At 38.1% G+C, this 22,283-nt stretch overlaps 1 protein-coding gene across 1 annotated transcript in view; it reads left to right on the top strand.

The window, feature by feature from the left end:
* The window catches only part of LOC117339981 (extensin-like), a 48,825-nt gene extending 28,668 nt beyond the window's left edge, over window positions 1–20,157 (top strand). The window contains exons 3-7 of the mRNA XM_033901713.1: window positions 2,429–2,578; window positions 11,383–11,932; window positions 12,599–12,727; window positions 16,401–16,926; window positions 18,825–20,157. Coding sequence (XP_033757604.1) covers window positions 2,429–2,578; window positions 11,383–11,932; window positions 12,599–12,727; window positions 16,401–16,926; window positions 18,825–19,098 — 1,629 coding nt within the window. The 3' untranslated portion in view covers window positions 19,099–20,157. The remainder of the gene's footprint in view (window positions 1–2,428; window positions 2,579–11,382; window positions 11,933–12,598; window positions 12,728–16,400; window positions 16,927–18,824) is intronic.
* Window positions 20,158–22,283: the final 2,126 nt, after the last annotated feature.

Raw genomic sequence — 22,283 nt, 5'->3', positions numbered from 1 at the left:
TGTCTGTTCAAAAACTTAATTGTGGGGACTTTTTCCAGAAGTGTTATAATATGTTGTTTTTATTTAGTGGGGTTTTAAAGACGGGGCATCACTTATTTTCTTTTCTTTCATTAAGTAAGGGCTTAAGCGGGGCCCTCCTTTGGTCTTCAAATTTAAAATAATTAAAGGGATTTAAACGGTTTCCCACATAGTTTTTTTCAATAATTGTGGGCTTACAGGGTGCTCACTTTAGGCCCGCCCACAACAAATTAGTGGGGTATTACGAAGGGGGCATCCAAAAAAATGACTTTACTAAATAAACATCAGACGGTTTTTACATTTGGGTCTGTAATCTTTATACATTAAATTAAAGGGACTAAAAGTACATTAATACGCAATTATAAATAATTTAGAGAACCATAAACGATTTCCCCTACAATATTCCGTCCAATTATACATTAATGTAAAATATACGACGGGGGTAATCCTTTTAATGTTGACTTTAAAATCTTTAAAATTTAGAATTTACAATTTTCCCTCAAAAATAGGGTTTATCATTAAATTAATTATTAGAGTATCCCGACAATTCCTACTATAAAAACCTTCATTATACATTAATATAAATAAAACCCGGGTTAAATAATACTTTACTTAAAATAAATTAGTAAAATACGACAAGTTCCTACTATATACGTAGATTTTATACATTAATTATAGAGGACTTCGCAGGTCACAATTAAATTCGTCATATTAACATTAATTATAAGGACTAAAGCGATTTTTATAATATTTTTGGGTAATTTATACAAATTAGTAAAACTATACGACATTACAATATTCCACATTTTCCCTTAATATAAAGGACTATAAGACCGATTTATATTATTCTTCATTTTAAACTTAAAAATAGAAGGCTTTACAACGGGTTTTTTTAAAAATTATAAAAAAATGCTTCATTAAAACTAATTATAGAGGATATCGAAGTGTCCTATATATATTTTGTAATCATTATACATTAATTAGTAGAGGACTATACAAGGAGTGTCATACAAATAGTGTTCATTTTTTAAAATATGACTGTCATCATTATACATTAATTAGTAGAGGACTATACAGACACGTGTCATCACTATATATGTCTGTCATCATTATACATTAATTAGTAGAGGACTATACAGACGAGTGTCATCACTATATATGTCTGTCATCATTTTACATTAATTAGTAGAGGACTATACAGACGAGTGTCGGCACTATATATGTCTGTCATCATTATACATTAATTAGTAGAGGACTATACAGACGAGTGTCATCACTATATATGTCTGTCATCATTTTACATTAATTAGTAGAGGACTATACAGACACGTGTCATCACTATATATGTCTGTCATCATTATACATTAATTAGTAGAGGACTATACAGACGAGTGTCCTCACTATATATGTCTGTCATCATTATACATTAATTAGTAGAGGACTATACAGACACGTGTTATCACTATATATGACTGTCATCATTATACATTAATTAGTAGAGGACTATACAGACGGGTGTCATCACTATATATGTCTGTCATCATTATACATTAATTAGTAGAGGACTATACAGACGAATGTCCTCACTATATATGTCTGTCATCATTATACATTAATTAGTTGAGAAGTATGAGCGGCCATATGAATATACTGCATTAATCTAGAGACTATATATATGTAGATGATAGTAACTTGTAATTAGAATATTGAGCTTAAGCGACTATAGTCTGTAAACAGGAGTTTGGTATCACGTAGAATATTTTTTATCTTCCAAGACCAGAATAAAGAATGACGGCAGCGTTCTTGGTAAAGGTCAGGGAACAATAGTTGCCAGGACGCAGGATAGGTTAGGGGCGATACGTGTACGGTCGGCCCCTTATCTTATACATGACATCTACTGTACAGATCGCTGCCTACAGATAATCTCACCTTACGTATAGTGTATGGCAAACGCCCATTCTGATATTGTTATATATATGTACACTTGATTATCAAATAACAGAGGGGCGTTGGAAGGAAGTGTTTTAGAGAAAAATCAACAGTCAAAAAAGTTCCTTGTTCGCTATACAAGCCCCCCGCCCGCCCCCCCCCCCCCCCCCCCCCCCCCCAGTCAATGGGAGATCGTGTCCTTTAATACTTTAATATTGTCCAATTCTATATCTTATTATCTGTAGGTAGGTAGTTACAGTCCACAGCTCGAGTTTACGAAAGAATTGCCCCTGGTTTGTAGAATTCCAATGGACGTAGGGTGTAAAGCGTAAAAAGTCAGCCGTCTAGGAAAAAAACCCCAAAAAACCCACCCACACCCACAAAGTACATGGAGGGATTACACTGGGCTGGGAATCCTTTGTCACGGTTTAAGTCACGCTCAATCTTGATGATATTACACCTCTGTTTTGTTTTGTTCCAGGTTTTTTCGAACACTCCCGCAGAGGGAGAACTCCAACGAGGAGATATTTTTCTCGAGATAAACGGGAGGGACGCAGAAGGCTTTACTCATAAACAGGCTTTAGATCAGATAAAATTTGGCGGGGGACAGATCGAACTCTTGATAGAAAGGTAAGTATTGACCGGTGTGTACTGTGAATTGTATTCTATTCAAAGAAACTATCAGAATAATATAGTCATATTGTTGTTAGGTGTACGCAAGGCCTTGATTTTGATGATAGGGGTAGTTAGTTTTGTTGATAGGGGTAGTTGATTTTGTTGATAGGGGTAGTTGGTTTTGTTGATAGGGGTAGTTGGTTTTGTTGATAGGGGTAGTTAGTTTTGTTGATAGGGGTAGTTGATTTTGTTGATAGGGGTAGTTAATTTTGTTGATAGGGGGTTGGGGGGGGTTTTTTGTGGGGGTTTTGGGTTTTTTTTGTGGGGTGTTTTTTTTGTTTTTGGGGTAGGGGGTTTGGGTTTTTTGTAGGGGTGTTGTTTTTTTGTGGGGGAATATTTGTTAAAGGGGAGTTAATTTGGGGTGGGGGTTTATTTGTTCGGGGAGTTGGTTTGTTGTGGGGGGGTTTTTGTTTGGGGGGGGATTGTTTTGTTTGGGGGGGTTTTTTTGTTGTGGGGGGGTTTTTGGTGGGGTTGGGTTTCTTTTGGTGGGGATTATTTGGTGGGGGGGGTTTTTTTTGTGGGGGGTTGTTTTGTGGGGGGGGATTTGGTTGTTTGGGGGTTTTGTTTTGTTTGTGGGGGTTTTTTTTTGTTAAGGGGGGTTTTTTTGGGTGGGGGGGTTGTTTGTATGGGTGTTCTTTTTTGGGGGGGTTGGTTTTGGGGGGGGTTGTTTTGTTGTGGGGGGTTTGGGGTTTTGTTTTGGTAGTTGTTTCTTTTGGGGGGTTTGTTATTTTTTGAAGGGGGGAGTTTTGTTAAACCCCTTTTGTTTTTGTGGGGTTTTTTTGTGTGGGGGTTTTGGTTAGTTTTTATTTCTCGGGTCCCGGTTTTTAACCAATGAGGGGTTTTAAGAGTAAATTTGGTGAATGAAAATTAAATGGGGGGAGATAGCGTAGTGGGGGGGGAGATAGTATAAAATGAAGGTAAGGGGGGAGATATAATAACAATGTAGTAAAGGGGGGGGGAATATAACAATGATGGCGGGGGGGTTGTTCCCCTTTAAAAAATTTTTTTTGGTATCGGGGGGTTTTCCCTGTGGTGGGGGCGTTGTTCTTGGGTCGGGGGGGTTTTTCAATTGGTGGGGGGGCTTGTTCCCCCCCTGGGGCGGGGGGGTTGTTCATTGTGGGGGGCGGGGGGTTTTTCCCTTGGGCCCCGGGGGGGGATTGATTCAAAGTGGTAACGGGGGGAGTATGATATAACTGTACGTAAAAGGGGGGGGAAAATTTATATCCCCCCCAAGAGTACGGGGGGAGATATGAATACAAGGATAGAGTAACGGGGGGGGAGATATGTTATAACAATGATAGAGTACGGGAGGGGAGATATGGTATAACAATGATAGGAAAGGGGGAGATATATAACATGATAGAGTAACGGGAGGGAGATATGATATAACAATGATAGAGTAACGGGAGGGGGGTATGATAACAATGATAGGTAACGGAGGGGAGAATATTAAACAATGATAGTAACGGGAGGGGAGATATGATATAACAATGAATAGGTAACGGGGAGGGGAGAATGATATAACAATGATGAGAACGGGAGGGGAGATATATAAACAATGATGGAGTAACGGGAGGGAGATATGATATAACAATGATAGAGTAACGGGAGGGAGATATGATATAACAATGATAGAGTAACGGGAGGGGAGATATGATATAACAATGATAGAGTAACGGGAGGGAGATATGATATAACAATGATGGAGTAACGGGAGGGAGATATGATATAACAATGATAGAGTAACGGGAGGGAGATATGATATAACAATGATAGAGTAACGGGAGGGAGATATGATATAACAATGATAGAGTAACGGGAGGGGAGATATGATATAACAATGATAGAGTAACGGGAGGGAGATATGATATAACAATGATAGAGTAACGGGAGGGGAGATATGATATAACAATGATAGAGTAACGGGAGGGGAGATATGATATAACAATGATAGAGTAACGGGAGGGGAGATATGATATAACAATGATAGAGTAACGGGAGGGAGATATGATATAACAATGATAGAGTAACGGGAGGGGAGATATGATATAACAATGATAGAGTAACGGGAGGGAGATATGATATAACAATGATAGAGTAACGGGAGGGGAGATATGATATAACAATGATAGAGTAACGGGAGGGGAGATATGATATAACAATGATAGAGTAACGGGAGGGGAGATATGATATAACAATGATAGAGTAACGGGAGGGGAGATATGATATAACAATGATAGAGTAACGGGAGGGGAGATATGATATAACAATGATAGAGTAACGGGAGGGGAGATATGATATAACAATGATAGAGTAACGGGAGGGAGATATGATATAACAATGATAGAGTAACGGGAGGGGAGATATGATATAACAATGATAGAGTAACGGGAGGGGAGATATGATATAACAATGATAGAGTAACGGGAGGGGAGATATGATATAACAATGATAGAGTAACGGGAGGGGAGATATGATATAACAATGATAGAGTAACGGGAGGGGAGATATGATATAACAATGATAGAGTAACGGGAGGGGAGATATGATATAACAATGATAGAGTAACGGGAGGGAGATATGATATAACAATGATAGAGTAACGGGAGGGAGATATGATATAACAATGATAGAGTAACGGGAGGGGAGATATGATATAACAATGATAGAGTAACGGGAGGGGAGATATGATATAACAATGATAGAGTAACGGGAGGGGAGATATGATATAACAATGATAGAGTAACGGGAGGGGAGATATGATATAACAATGATAGAGTAACGGGAGGGGAGATATGATATAACAATGATAGAGTAACGGGAGGGGAGATATGATATAACAATGATAGAGTAACGGGAGGGGAGATATGATATAACAATGATAGAGTAACGGGAGGGGAGATATGATATAACAATGATAGAGTAACGGGAGGGGAGATATGATATAACAATGATAGAGTAACGGGAGGGGAGATATGATATAACAATGATAGAGTAACGGGAGGGGAGATATGATATAACAATGATAGAGTAACGGGAGGGGAGATATGATATAACAATGATAGAGTAACGGGAGGGGAGATATGATATAACAATGATAGAGTAACGGGAGGGGAGATATGATATAACAATGATAGAGTAACGGGAGGGGAGATATACAATGATAGAGTAACGGGAGGGGAGATATGATATAACAATGATAGAGTAACGGGAGGGAGATATGATATAACAATGATAGAGTAACGGGAGGGGAGATATGATATAACAATGATAGAGTAACGGGAGGGGAGATATGATATAACAATGATAGAGTAACGGGAGGGGAGATATGATATAACAATGATAGAGTAACGGGAGGGGAGATATGATATAACAATGATAGAGTAACGGGAGGGAGATATGATATAACAATGATAGAGTAACGGGAGGGGAGATATGATATAACAATGATAGAGTAACGGGAGGGGAGATATGATATAACAATGATAGAGTAACGGGAGGGAGATATGATATAACAATGATGGAGTAACGGGAGGGGAGATATGATATAACAATGATAGAGTAACGGGAGGGGAGATATGATATAACAATGATAGAGTAACGGGAGGGGAGATATGATATAACAATGATAGAGTAACGGGAGGGGAGATATGATATAACAATGATAGAGTAACGGGAGGGGAGATATGATATAACAATGATAGAGTAACGGGAGGGAGATATGATATAACAATGATAGAGTAACGGGAGGGAGATATGATATAACAATGATAGAGTAACGGGAGGGGAGATATGATATAACAATGATAGAGTAACGGGAGGGAGATATGATATAACAATGATAGAGTAACGGGAGGGAGATATGATATAACAATGATAGAGTAACGGGAGGGGAGATATGATATAACAATGATAGAGTAACGGGAGGGGAGATATGATATAACAATGATAGAGTAACGGGAGGGGAGATATGATATAACAATGATAGAGTAACGGGAGGGGAGATATGATATAACAATGATAGAGTAACGGGAGGGGAGATATGATATAACAATGATAGAGTAACGGGAGGGAGATATGATATAACAATGATAGAGTAACGGGAGGGGAGATATGATATAACAATGATGGAGTAACGGGAGGGGAGATATGATATAACAATGATAGAGTAACGGGAGGGAGATATGATATAACAATGATAGAGTAACGGGAGGGAGATATGATATAACAATGATAGAGTAACGGGAGGGAGATATGATATAACAATGATGGAGTAACGGGAGGGGAGATATGATATAACAATGATAGAGTAACGGGAGGGAGATATGATATAACAATGATAGAGTAACGGGAGGGAGATATGATATAACAATGATAGAGTAACGGGAGGGAGATATGATATAACAATGATAGAGTAACGGGAGGGAGATATGATATAACAATGATAGAGTAACGGGAGGGGAGATATGATATAACAATGATAGAGTAACGGGAGGGAGATATGATATAACAATGATAGAGTAACGGGAGGGGAGATATGATATAACAATGATAGAGTAACGGGAGGGGAGATATGATATAACAATGATAGAGTAACGGGAGGGGAGATATGATATAACAATGATAGAGTAACGGGAGGGGAGATATGATATAACAATGATAGAGTAACGGGAGGGGAGATATGATATAACAATGATAGAGTAACGGGAGGGGAGATATGATATAACAATGATAGAGTAACGGAGGGAGATATGATATAACAATGATAGAGTAACGGGAGGGGAGATATGATATAACAATGATAGAGTAACGGGAGGGGAGATATGATATAACAATGATAGAGTAACGGGAGGGAGATATGATATAACAATGATAGAGTAACGGGAGGGGAGATATGATATAACAATGATAGAGTAACGGGAGGGGAGATATGATATAACAATGATAGAGTAACGGGAGGGGAGATATGATATAACAATGATAGAGTAACGGGAGGGGAGATATGATATAACAATGATAGAGTAACGGGAGGGGAGATATGATATAACAATGATAGAGTAACGGGAGGGAGATATGATATAACAATGATAGAGTAACGGGAGGGGAGATATGATATAACAATGATAGAGTAACGGGAGGGAGATATGATATAACAATGATAGAGTAACGGGAGGGGAGATATGATATAACAATGATAGAGTAACGGGAGGGGAGATATGATATAACAATGATAGAGTAACGGGAGGGGAGATATGATATAACAATGATAGAGTAACGGGAGGGGAGATATGATATAACAATGATAGAGTAACGGGAGGGAGATATGATATAACAATGATGGAGTAACGGGAGGGGAGATATGATATAACAATGATAGAGTAACGGGAGGGAGATATGATATAACAATGATAGAGTAACGGGAGGGGAGATATGATATAACAATGATAGGAGTAACGGGAGGGGAGATATGATATAACAATGATAGAGTAACGGGAGGGGAGATATGATATAACAATGATAGAGTAACGGGAGGGAGATATGATATAACAATGATAGAGTAACGGGAGGGGAGATATGATATAACAATGATAGAGTAACGGGAGGGGAGATATGATATAACAATGATAGAGTAACGGGAGGGGAGATATGATATAACAATGATAGAGTAACGGGAGGGGAGATATGATATAACAATGATAGAGTAACGGGAGGGGAGATATGATATAACAATGATAGAGTAACGGGAGGGGAGATATGATATAACAATGATAGAGTAACGGGAGGGAGATATGATATAACAATGATAGAGTAACGGGAGGGGAGATATGATATAACAATGATAGAGTAACGGGAGGGAGATATGATATAACAATGATAGAGTAACGGGAGGGGAGATATGATATAACAATGATAGAGTAACGGGAGGGAGATATGATATAAACCCCGGGAGTTAAGTTGGGGGGTAGTAAAACCTGATGGGGGGGGGGTTTTTAAAAAATGATGGTTGGGAGGGGGATATTTAACATGATGGGGAAAGGGAGGGAGTATTTTTATAACAAAGATGAGTAACGGGAGGAATAAAAAACAATAGTCGGGGGGGTATGGTTGTGGGGGAGGGGAGATATTTAACCCAAATTATTTAACCCCGGGGGGGGAATTGGTATACAATGATGAGTACGGGGGGAATATGTATAACAATGTGAGTAAAGGAGGGGGGAAAAGGGCTAAAAAAAAAGTAACGGGAGGGGAATATGTTAACAAGATAAGGTCGGGAGGGGGGTATAAAATAACCCTTTGGTAAAGGGGGGGGAGATATGATAAAATGATGATAACGGGGGGAGATTAAAAGATAAACATAATCTTTGGGGGGGGGGGGAGATAATAACAATTGGAAAAGGGAGGGGGGATATTAAAAATATGGGGAACGGGAGGGGAAATTTAAAAATGATGATAAACGGGAAAGGGGAAGGGAAAAAATTTTAAAAATTAAAAAAAGGGAGGGGGGAAAGGGAAAAATTTAGAAACGGGGGGGAAAAATCAAAAATGAAAAGGGCGGGAGGGGGGGTTTTTAAAATGGTAGGTAAATAGGGGGATTTTAAAAAATTTAACGGGGGGAGTTTTTCATGATGAAAACAGTAATATAACAATGATGGGTAACGGAGGGAAGATTTAAATAGGCAAAAAATAACTAGTAAAGGGAGGGGGAGATATGTATAACTGTGGTCGGGAGGGGATTAAAAGTTTAAAAAATGATTAGTAAGGGGGGGAAGATATAATAAAAATTTAAAGAAAGGGAGGGTTAGAATTTTATAACGTTAAAGTTATTTAACTTGAAAGGGAAAAAAAATCACCAAGGGGGTTCAAAATTTTACCCCAATTTAACCGGTAAAAATTTACCCCAATAGGTGGGGGGAATAGTTTAGATGAGTACGGGGAATTTAAACATTGGGGGAGTTTTAAAATGGGGGGATTTTAAAATTTAAGGCTTGGGGTTTTTTTAAAAAAAGGTTTTCCCGGGTTAAGGAACATCCCTTTTTTAATTTTGGTTTCCGAAACGATCTTTTTGGGGTTTTAAAACTTTCAAATTTTGAATCCCCTTTAAAAAAAGGGAAACCAAATTAAATTAAAAATGGATTAAATTAATATTAGTAACGTTGGTTATTTTTAAAAACCCCGGGGAGGGAAAAAAATAAATTACGTTAAAGGGGGGGGAAATGGGGTTTGGGAGGGAGGGGTAACGTTGGGGAGGGGTGAAGGGGAACAATTGTTTCTTAATTTAAAAAAAATTTTCAATAAAAAAAATATGTTAAAAAGGGGAAATTTTGGGGGGGTTTTAAAATTTCAAATGGGTTTTTTATATTCCTTAAAAACAATGAAAAAAATTAAGGGGTTGGAATAAAAGGATCCAGGGGAAAAACAAATTATAACCATTGTAAAAAGTTCAATTTTTAAAAAATCCCGGGGGTAAATTTTAAAATAATCGGGGATTTTTTAATTTTTTTTGTCGGGAGTTAAAAAACAGATTTTTACGGGGGGTTTATAAAAAATTTAATGGGGGTTTTTCCTTGAAGGGGGGGTTATTTAAAAATTTAAATAAAAAAAAACATTAAAAGGTTGTTAAAAATCATTTAAATAAAAGCTTTCGTAATTCCGATTAAAATACCTAGTAAAGTTTTTCCTATTTAAAAAGTAAACAAACCCTTAAAAGGGGTTATTAAACCGAAAAACAGAAATTTCTGGGAAAAAAACAGTAAAAAAATAAAGGGGTAAACCAAAAAAAAAAAAAAAAAAAAAAAAAAAAAGTTTCGGGAGGGTAAATTTAAAAAAATTTTTTGGGGAATAAAAATTTTTTAACCGGGGGGGGGGTTAAAAAAATGGTTTGGGGCCCCAAAAAAAAACCAAAAAAAACCCCCTTTTTAACCCGAAAAGTCTTTTGATTAAATACAGATCATCCATAACACTACGTTACAACGTGTCTGATTTAAAATACAGATCATCCATATACAACGTTCAATGTCTGTCTTATTAAAATACAGATCATCAATATACACTACGTTACAACGTCGTCTGATTAAAATACAGATCATCAATATACACTACGTTACAACGTCTGTTCTGATATTGAAAATACAGATTCATCATTATACACTACAGGTTACAACGTCTGTTCTGATTATAAACTAACAGATCATCACTATACCACTTACGTTTAATACGTGCTGTCTGCATTAAAATACAGATTCATCAATATACAATGACGTTTACAACGTTCTGTTCTGATTAAATAACGATCATTCAATATACACTACGTTATAACATCAGTCGGATAGAATTTCCCAACCGAGTTATTTTTAGCTCAAATAGGTCTACTCACTGATAGGTCCTTGTGAGGAAAACAGGAAATTGACCAATGAAAATTACAGGAAATTGACCAATGAAAATTAAGCAAACACTCCAGCCACATTACAATACATTATAACGTCAGTCTGATTAAAATATTGATCATCATTTTACACTCCGCCATAACGTAAAATACTTTAAAAGTCATATTCGTTAATCGGCTCAACTTTTATTTGCTACAATATTGGCCTTTACCTCTAATAAACACGATTTTTAACTATGTCTCCGGTAGTTATAATATTACATGAACCGACTTTGTCTCAATAATAGGAAGGCTGTTAGCGTCTGACTTTAAATGTTATACCACAAGCAACATTGGAATGGTAATTCTAACATTTCATTCTGGAATGATAAACACTCCTAGCGAGTGACCATTCCAGATCAATGATATACTATTGTTTTCGACAGATTCAGATTCCTATAAAGAAGCGGCCGGAGCCGGTGTACGCAGCCCCCAGTATGCCGCCACCACAGAATACGTCTGGACACCAGCCTAAAAAAATCACGCTCAACCAGTTCGGAGGTGGTACTACTAATTTTGGTGCCAACTACGGTAAGCCCTCGGTAAAATCCGGGTGGTCCCCACAACCATCCCCTTCCTCCCAACAGCAGTACTCCCCTCAATCCAGTATGATGGTGCGTGTACAGGATAGCCTTGATAGTGCTCTGTCACCCAGGTCTTTTTCCTCGTACCAGCCGCCCGCACAACACCAAGCTCCTCCTCCATTGCGCCAGTTTAGTTCCGGACCATCCTATCCCCTTCAAGGTATGTCTTCGGCACAGACAGAACTGCAGGACCAACAGCCCAGTTATATCCGGTCAAGTGACCCCGTGCCCGAGGAGGATTACTCGTATATCCCAGTATCACAGAGGAAGCAGACTTTTAACACTAAACCTCCTCCACCTCAGCGTAAGTAAACCCTACATGGCTACACATTGTTGTGCTTATAATGGTTTCATTGTAAAGGTTATTGGTTAATATTAACAGGTAATCATAACGATGTTTCCAATCTAAAATGCTATGTTTTAAAACACTCATCAGAATCTGTCAGATCAGTTTCCCTCCGTCTCTTGAATCGTCTATGTCAGATCAGTTTCCCTCCGTCTCTTGAATCGTCTATGTCAGATCAGTTTCCCTCCGTCTCTTGAATCGTCTATGTCAGATCAGTTTCCCTCCGACTCTTGAATCTTCTCTTTAAGATCAGTTTCCCTCCGACTCTTGAATATTCTTATAACGCTAATAAACGCACACTGTCTAATATGTCAATTTCTGTTCAAACTGCCATCTTCTGCGCCGTCCTCTGTTGTAGCGATGTTGGGATGATTCGTGTCAGATCTGCCATTTACTGGCTCGTCCTGCTCGCCTGTAGTGTATCCTCCCTTACCCATCCAATGCTATTGATATATAAATTCCTCCCTTCCAAGTATTCACCGTTTGAAGTTGAAATGGTTTGGTTTGCTGTTTCGTGCTTTGGGTTATAACGTTAAACTTAGATAGCCAGTAGTTACTATACGTATACAATATGATACTGGTCGCTATACTATTATTGAAACAAGTCATTTGGGTATATAACAGAGGACATGCGCTACAATAATGGTAACAACGAGTTTCAAGAGGTAGCGGAGGAAGAGGAAGATAATTATCCAACAGCTCCAGTTTGGGAAAGACGAAAAATGTTTGGTCAGGCGTTAACGACTAAGAAAGGTGACCGTGTAGATTAGTATCACGGCCTGTAGCGGCACTGTCTCCGCAACGTTGTGTGCTGCTTCCTGTATGGCCATTAATGCAACCATTGTCGTAACACTTAAAACGGCTCATTGTGAAAATTTAGAAAAATAACTCTGAAGGAGAATTTATTTATGTTTACAGCACAGTGGATATCGGCAATCAAACGTCGAACCATCATTAACTCTCATTATTTTTACTTCATTTGGGTACTGCACTTGGTTGCATTTTTGCACGCTTTTCCGTTGAAGAGTACGCAGGGTTGTGGCGGATGATACTAGGACGGCTGTATTCGGTAGGCAGCTGCAGACATGCCTTAATGTTTCGCAGCTTTTTTCACCAACTTAGATATGCACTGTCGGTTATAATGTAGAATGTAGGTACTAAGTATGTGTCGCATATCTTTTTTACTGTAAAATGCATCATTAACCAGACAAACGCATTCAACGTTTTCTTAATCAAGAACGAATAAATAGCTTTTCACCGCGGGAAACAACTTGATATTTACCTCTGAAAAAGCGGTAAACTTACTGATATGATATTTATCACATTTATAAAACTAAGACGAACATTGATAGAGTGCGTCCATAGTATAGCAGTGTTTCTTCTCACTGTGTAAGCAAACGATATGACGAGGATTGGAACGTCTCCGTCGTTGTGGAATTCATTAGAAGTTCTCAATTTAGGGCCGGTCAACTAATGTGCATGTTATCATCTGCTGCAGACCGATATAAAATGCATGGCTTTCCTGTATTGGTTCTGGTATGCATGTTGTATTTATTTAGTGATATAGAAAAGTCTTACTGTGCATGCACAATATACGTGTCTGTATACTTATATGTTGATGGGTAGGGTAATATTCCAGATGACGATTGAAATTAATCTTTACTAGCCATAACTAGAAAACAAGAGAACATTGAAATGGTAATCAATGTAATAAAACTAGAACAATGTGTATTATTGTTCCTTTATTAACAGCTCTAACTACAAACTTGTCCAGTGATAACTTTGATGTCCTCGGGGTGGTATAACACCGAGAATTTTCATCAAACTTCATACACGTAATATCAGGGTTGTAGGGTCAAGGTCACCTTCACTATATTATAAAATCATTGTCAGTGCTCTGGAGACTTCGTACCTCGAGGGATTTAGATTGAACATCAGACTCTTGTGAATAATAATAATAGTGGAGGCCGGTAGGGGACATATATTGTTACAATACTCAGTATGTTTGTTTTAATTTATATTATACCTTAAAGATCATTCAAAATCCATTGTATACATTGTAAACGTATTTGATGTAGCAATTGTTTTATTCTCATAATGCTTCTTAATATGAGTATTGTCAGAACTAACTATTCATTAACAAGCACTCTAACTGTTAATGTGTATTTGTGCTATTAGTCAACTGCACTAAGATATTGATATTTGATTGATACAGTTTACCAGTACTTTGTAGTTACAGAAGTATTCATGCTGTATTCGTAACGAAATTATTCAATAACGAAATATGATACCGAATCGTGGACAAACAAGTAGTATGTTTATACGCTATGCATTAACGTTTGATCTTTCTAAAAACAAAGTGAATTGTTTTACTCTAGGCGTTTGTGACACAACGCAACTAATACTATACCTAAATATGTATGACAGTGTCAGTCGGGGAGCTTTTACCTAAATATGTACAACAGTGATAGTCGGGGAGGTTTTACCTAAATATGTACGACAGTGTCAGTCGGGGAGCTTTTACCTAAATATGTACGACAGTGTCAGTCGGGGAGGTTTTACCTAAATATGTACGACAGTGTCAGTCGGGGAGGTTTTACCTAAATATGTACGACAGTGTCAGTCGGGGAACTTTTACCTAAATATGTATGACAGTGTCAGTCGGGGAGGTTTTACCTAAATATGTACGACAGTGTCAGTCGGGGAACTTTTACCTAAATATGTACGACAGTGTCAGTCGGGGAGCTTTTACCTAAATATGTACGACAGTGTCAGTCGGGGAACTTTAACCTAAATATGTACGACAGTGTCAGGCGGGGAACTTTTACCTAAATATGTACGACAGTGTCAGTCGGGGAGGTTTTACCTAAATATGTACAACAGTGTCAGTCGGGGAACTTTTACCTAAATATGTATGACAGTGATAGTCGGGGAGGTTTTACCTAAATATGTATGACAGTGACAGGCGGGGAGCTTTTACCTAAATATGTACGACAGTGACAGTCGGGGAGGTTTTACCTAAATATGTACGACAGTGTAAGTCGGGGTGCTTTTACCTAAATATGTACGACAGTGTCAGTCGGGGAGGTTTTACCTAAATATGTATGACAGTGACAGTCGGGGAGGTTTTACCTAAATATGTACGACAGTGACAGTCGGGGAGCTTTAACCTAAATATGTACGACAGTGATAGTCGGGGAGGTTTTACCTAAATATGTATGACAGTGACAGTCGGGGAGGTTTTACCTAAATATGTACGACAGTGATAGTCGGGGAGGTTTTACCTAAATATGTACGACAGTGACAGTCGGGGAGCTTTAACCTAAATATGTACGACAGTGTCAGTCGGGGAGCTTTAACCTAAATATGTACGACAGTGATAGTCGGGGAGGTTTTACCTAAATATGTATGACAGTGTCAGTCGGGGAACTTTTACCTAAATATGTATGACAGTGTCAGTCGGGGAGGTTTTACCTAAATATGTATGATAGTGTCAGTCGGGGAGCTTTTACCTAAATATGTACGACAGTGTCAGTCGGGGAGCTTTTACCTAAATATGTACGACAGTGTCAGTCGGGGAGGTTTTACCTAAATATGTACGACAGTGTCAGTCGGGGAACTTTTACCTAAATATGTATGACAGTGTCAGTCGGGGAGGTTTTACCTAAATATGTATGACAGTGTCAGTCGGGGAGCTTTTACCTAAATATGTATGACAGTGTCAGTCGGGGAGCTTTTACCTAAATATGTATGACAGTGTCAGTCGGGGAACTTTTACCTAAATATGTACGACAGTGTCAGTCGGGGAACTTTTACCTAAGTATGTACGACAGTGTCAGTCGGGGAGGTTTTACCTAAATATGTACGACAGTGTCAGTCGGGGAGCTTTTACCTAAATATGTATGACAGTGTCAGTCGGGGAGCTTTTACCTAAATATGTACGACAGTGTCAGTCGGGGAGCTTTTACCTAAATATGTACGACAGTGTCAGTCGGGGAGGTTTTACCTAAATATGTATGACAGTGTCAGTCGGGGAAGGTTTTACCTAAATATGTACGACAGTGTCAGTCGGGAAGCTTCTATCTAAATATGTACGTCAGTGTCAGTCGGGGAACTTTTATTGTTTCATCTGACTTCTCCTGAAATATCATTGGCAGCTTTTTACAATAAAATGTATTTCTGTATGTAATCAAATAGTCCAAAAATCATCAAATAAATGAGTAACTACCCTTTTATGTTTAAATAACTTGGATTTCTATCAATGTTTTATATTGATGTTTTAATTTTATACACGTGTGTTAATTAATTCATTAATTTTTTGTTTTTTACTACAGTTGATGACCGATGGTAAGTACCCATACGTTTTGAAATAAATAAATTTGAGGTTTGTCTATTTTCTAAGATGGCTTCTGTCTATGTATTACAGCTACTCCAGGAGGCAAGAAGGGTCCGAAGCCGTTCCAACCCCAGGCAAAAGATTATGTTGACTTTGGGGTGGATTATACGAAGGTAAAAAGACAGCCCGAACCTCCGAGGTTCCAGCCCGCCGCACCACCACCACCACCTCCGGTACAGCCGAGACCAGTGAACTACAGCGGACACACTACCGATGACGGCTATAATAAACCACCAGCATGGTCCTCATCCTTAAGATCATCAAATGTCGCCAAACCCTGGGAGCTGGAACAGCAGGACAGCTTCATGCCTGTTCAGAACACCCCTCAGCGAGGAGGTCCGCCCTCCGTCAGTCCAAAACCGACGTCGCCCAGACCCCCTGCCCAGGCTCCAGCCCAGAGACAGATCTCCGTAAGGTCGGTGCCTAATGGTGCGCCCCCCGCTGGTGACGGTGGTGATGCCAGGGTGGTTCACTTACAGTACAATTCGCCCATGGGCTTGTATTCCGGGGCCAATATAAAGGACACTTATACAGGTCAAACACAAGGTCGATATCCGTAAGTTAAGAACAAGGTGGGAAAAGCCGCCATGGCATGCCACCATACCTGTAGCGGCGGCACCACATAATCCACCAAGTCCATGATAGTAGCCACGGTTCATGATAGGTCACAGGCCACGTCGTACAGACACGGCGAGACATCATTGATAGTCGACAGTGATCACTGACAATGATTCTCATCATGTTTATGTAAGACACGCTGTGATTTGAGGAATTGGGGAGATACGTCATCTTCCCGTCGTATTGTAGCGCATGTGCATTGAGCTCTGTAGATGAGATTCACATTTTATAGAATGAGACATAAATTCACATATGACAACGTTATAACAATATACAAAGATAGAAATACCAGCATTGAGACAGCTGTTTCAGCAATATTATACCACAACCCTAAACATAGTATCGTCACGTGCATGTAAACGCCATTATTAGATGACTTTAATAGCCAGTAGCTATTTCTACAACATGTAATGGTGCATAATGAATGAAGAGTAACTACCCAAACAATACGAAGCCATCTAATAGTAGGCGGAAACTAATGATATCTATCGGCTGCCCTTCAACATGAACGGCGCTCAGTCTTGTCATATTTATCCAAATGGTACAAATATTATAAATCACATCGCTAGATGAGTTATAAATTACTGCATATCATCGATTATCAGTATAAATTACTGCATATCCTTGATTATCAGTTAAATGAAGACATTGGTAAGGTAATTTGACATGAAAGGCAACCTACTATAAAAGGATGACCTAGTGTTACGGACTATGACGAAGGTCGACTATCATGGATTGGTGGTGTGACGTCACACAGGATCCTGTTATGGTAGAGTAGACTCTGACTAGTATCCGTGTTAACAGCATGACCTCAACCTTGTCCACCACCACGTTTGCACCTGTGATTAATCAGATACCGTTTACTGGTATGTTCCCAGTCTGTGGGATACGGGGAGGTAATCTAGACATTGCATGAGTACAATGAGGACAATAGATGTAGTTTGGTAAGGGATTAGGTAGTTCCTTGTGTGTCTGAGTTACACATCACGATTTATTACTTATCTATTGTCAGGTGTTAATACAACTGTTTAGATATGGAATTCGTTATGTTTTTTTGTGTGGTGGTGGTGTTAGACTAGAATTGCGTTTTCAATGAAAAGTTTATGCCAGCTGATCGAGATATTTTGTTAAAGTTTTTGTAGAGTATGCAAAACAACTGTATGGAAGAGAAAATGAAGACAAAATACATTGAAGAGTTTTTTACGTAGAGAAATATCCATTTGAACATTCAATACAAAAAAGTGGGGAAACTGTTACGCAGGTCCATTCTAAATTTTACAAATTGGGAACATGCCAGAATTTCTTCTAAAATGTTTCCGATATACAAAAATGGTCGAACGCCTGGTTATAAAAGTATTCAGTCAAAATATTGTCCTAATGAATTAAACGTAACAATATAGGCACCGTTCCCCTATGTAGTTATCGACCCTTCCCCCAAACATCTGTTTGGCTTATTAATGAATAAAATGGAGAGGAAATATTCTCATTAATATTAACAGGTGTGTTGTCTGATCAATTGTAAAAGACTGGAAGACTTTTGCATTGTGTGTTAGATAAGAATGCATTACATATCTTAATATATAGTGATAATGATATACCTGATTCATTCCTGAAGGTAAGTTGATGATTTCGAGTAATAACCAAATTATTATTATTTGTTAATAAATATTTAATGTTGAAATCAATCAACTCAATGTTTATTGTACTCTTTACGCATACAAATATCTAATCAAACATTTTAAATTTGTATGTAAGAATCAAGATAACAAGTCATTTCTTACCTGTTAGCCTTCAGATCTTCAGATTTTCATAACTGCAGATTGTGTATTCCTACAGAATGTCCTCCACTGCCACGTCGTCTGGGCCCGCCCCTGCCAAGACTGGAGACCGTGACTGGAGCGAGTCGCACGTGTATAGGATGCTGCACGATCAGAAGGGGCCACCGGCCTCACACGCGGCCCCGGCGGTGAACACCAGGCCCCCACCGCCCCCGGTGTCGTACAAGCCCGTGCCTCCACCGCCGGCTCCACCGGCACAAAAGCAATATCAGCAAGGTACACAGAACAACTTCAACGCCTTCGACGATAGCTACGGGACGTCGGACTTCTAAGTCTACGACAACAAGGCGACGACTCTAGGTGCTGCCATACTTAAAAGTTCCCGATCAGTGACAAAATGTGTTGGAATGGAGACGGTGATACATGAAATGATCGAATAATCATATGTATTTGTAAATTATAAAGACCATCCTTGTCCAAGCTGCCTTGGCCCATTGCTTTGAAACATTTCTCACTGATCTTGGATTCATGCAAAGCTTTGAGTTTTGAGGTGTGTAGTGACATACCTGGTCTACTTTGAAGTTCCGAATTTTCTTCCGAGAACTTTTGAAAAAACCCATCGACATGGTGCTGAATGCAGTGTTGAAATAATGAAGTTATAGTTATAATTAGCTCCTTTGTGTTGTGGACCAGAACAAGCGATGATCGCCATGGTTGCAATGGTTGCCATGGTCGCAATGACCATTACGGTCACCATTGTCGCCATGGTCGTTTTTCATCCATGATGCAAAGGACAATGTCTTCCACAGAACGGGAAGACTATACGATTGTAAAATGGAAACTTCGGGAAAATAATGAGATTTCGAACAGTTAGAGGTCGAACATGGAGAAAATGTGCAATATTTATTATACATGTTAACTGTGTGACAACTAGTTGCACGCTTCCTGTGATTGTACTATAAGTGTACTTATTTATATTAGAATCATTGACTTAGATGTTCTCTTACCTATGTTAGTAAATGGTGTGACGGCATGATATATCTGATCTAGTTGGCGGCCAATTTGCTTACTAACATATGGTGATGTGGTCCGTAAATGTGATGAAACAGTTCTTTTGATTGGACGATTTTGTATGACTCGCTTTCGTGTGCTATTGTAGTTCTTTCCTCTTTCCTGGAATGTTTATATTAAAAGGTTATGCCATAAATAAGATTGTGCAATAAAAATTTTATTTGTAAATGTGACATATTAACAAATCTTTTACACGTTTAATTTATATATATTTATATCGAGATGCAAAAGGGATATATCATACACGGCAAATATTGATGAGTTCAGATGCATTGTCTTGTACCATTGATGTACACAAAATAAAGTTGTCTATCATTACCGATCTGCGTTTTTATTTTGAATATAACAAACAGCAAGGAATAGGTTCTAGACAGATATCGAAATCTGTTAGTGAAGCAATGTTAAAGTATTGACAATACACAAACATATGATGGGTTACGTTGGTGAATCAGAATGCGAATCTTTAATTGACAATACACATGCATATCATTGGTCACGCTGGTGAATCAGCATGCGATCCTTTCGGAGCACATGAACTTCGTCTCCATGTACGTTTACAAAAGTCTGAAAATTTTAATTTTAATATAAGCGAGAATTTCGTTTCCAAAGGCTGTGGAGTTGTCTGGTCATCCTTTAAACCGCACATAAACAACAACGAAAGCGATTGTTTAGTAACAATGCATTGCTGACATGATTACACATATTTCAAAGACACAGACTGAGTAAAATTACAGTTTACTTTTTATATGGCTATTTTATTGAGTAACTATTTGGCATAGTTATGATATGTAACATGTCCAAGATCTTAATAGGAACTGTCGAGACTCCACAACCTACCGAGACATACACAACACAACCTACTGAGACATACCCAACACACATACATGTCTCACACAAGGGAGACATACCCAACACACATACATGTCTCACACAGGGGAGGACGTCCTTAAATTACCTAGGCTGTTGGTGGAACGATAAACAGTACAAAACTGAACTAAACGACATACACTACACCAATAAAACAATCATACACAATAGATAATACAAAGGAAGAAAACAATAGATAATACAAAGGAATAAAACAAACACAACAGATAACACAAAAGGAAGACAATACACAATGTATTACACAAAGGAATAAAGCACACAATAGATTACACAAAAGGAAGACAACACACAATGTATTACACAAAAGGAAGACAACACACAATGTATTACACAAAAGGAAGACAGTACACAATGTATTACACAAAGGAAGACAGTACACAATGTATTACACAAAGGAAGACAGTACACAATGTATTACACAAAGGAAGACAGTACACAATGTATTACACAAAGGAATAAAACATACATAATATATTATACAAAGGAATAAAATATACACAATAGATTACACAAAGGAATAAAACACAATAGATTACACAAAGGAATAAAACACAATAGATTACACAAAGGAATAAAACACAATAGATTACACAAAGGAATAAAACATACATAATAGATTACACAAAGGAATAAATCATACACAATGTATTACACAAAGGAATAATACATACACAATAGATAACACAAAGAGGAAGACAACACACAATACATTTCACAAAACAAATACACGATTGTCTCCCTTTCTTTATTACAAAGATTACAATTAGGACTGTTAGATACTCCTACTTATAGGAATAGGAGTTATTTCAGTGAATGACTTAATAAAAGACAATACAACTTTCTCGTTTTATAATTTTAATGAATTCTGTACTTTGATACAATAACAAATTATTTACAGCATTAGGGAGTAATCCAAGACATTAAGACATATTTGAGACCTATTACAGCTCCAGGTATAACATTGCATTTCCCAAATATTCCTCTTAATGTTGAGTTAATACTAAAACTTAACATGTTATAAAGATAATTAAACATAAAATATACACTTGGTAAACAAATGGTATAACATCATACTTGGCTGAGCCGCGTAAGACAATGAAATAAAACATCTCCCTTTGCCCTTGAAGGCTACTTCAGGTAAACAAACCTTCATATCATCCTACCAAGAGGGCCATCAATGTATGTTGCGAGATAGTACAATAAACCAAACCACAGCACAAGGTTGTGTTGTCAAAAACAAGAAGAACGTAACAGTACCATTTAATGTGGAGAAACAATCTTAACGACATTTGATAACGATATCTATGTAAATAACGAAGTTTGAAGATATCTCTACTTTTATTATATTCACTACAGTACGTACATTGACGAGATCTCAGAAGGAAATTGACATTCATCATTAAATGGTTTTCAAAGGATCTTTCCCCCATCTTTTCTCTTTCCCATAAATATTTCTATAACTTTATCAAGGAAAACCTTTATTTTAAATCTAAGGCTGATTCTGAGATATAACGATAACAGTCTTCTTTCGTCAAAATCAAAGATGGCTGCCTCTCGC

The sequence above is a fragment of the Pecten maximus genome, chromosome 1, assembly GCF_902652985.1.
Source record: "Pecten maximus chromosome 1, xPecMax1.1, whole genome shotgun sequence".
NCBI lineage: Eukaryota > Metazoa > Mollusca > Bivalvia > Pectinida > Pectinidae > Pecten > Pecten maximus.
The sequence above is the reverse complement of the archived record's forward strand: the minus strand, read 5'-3'. Positions and strand labels throughout refer to the sequence as shown.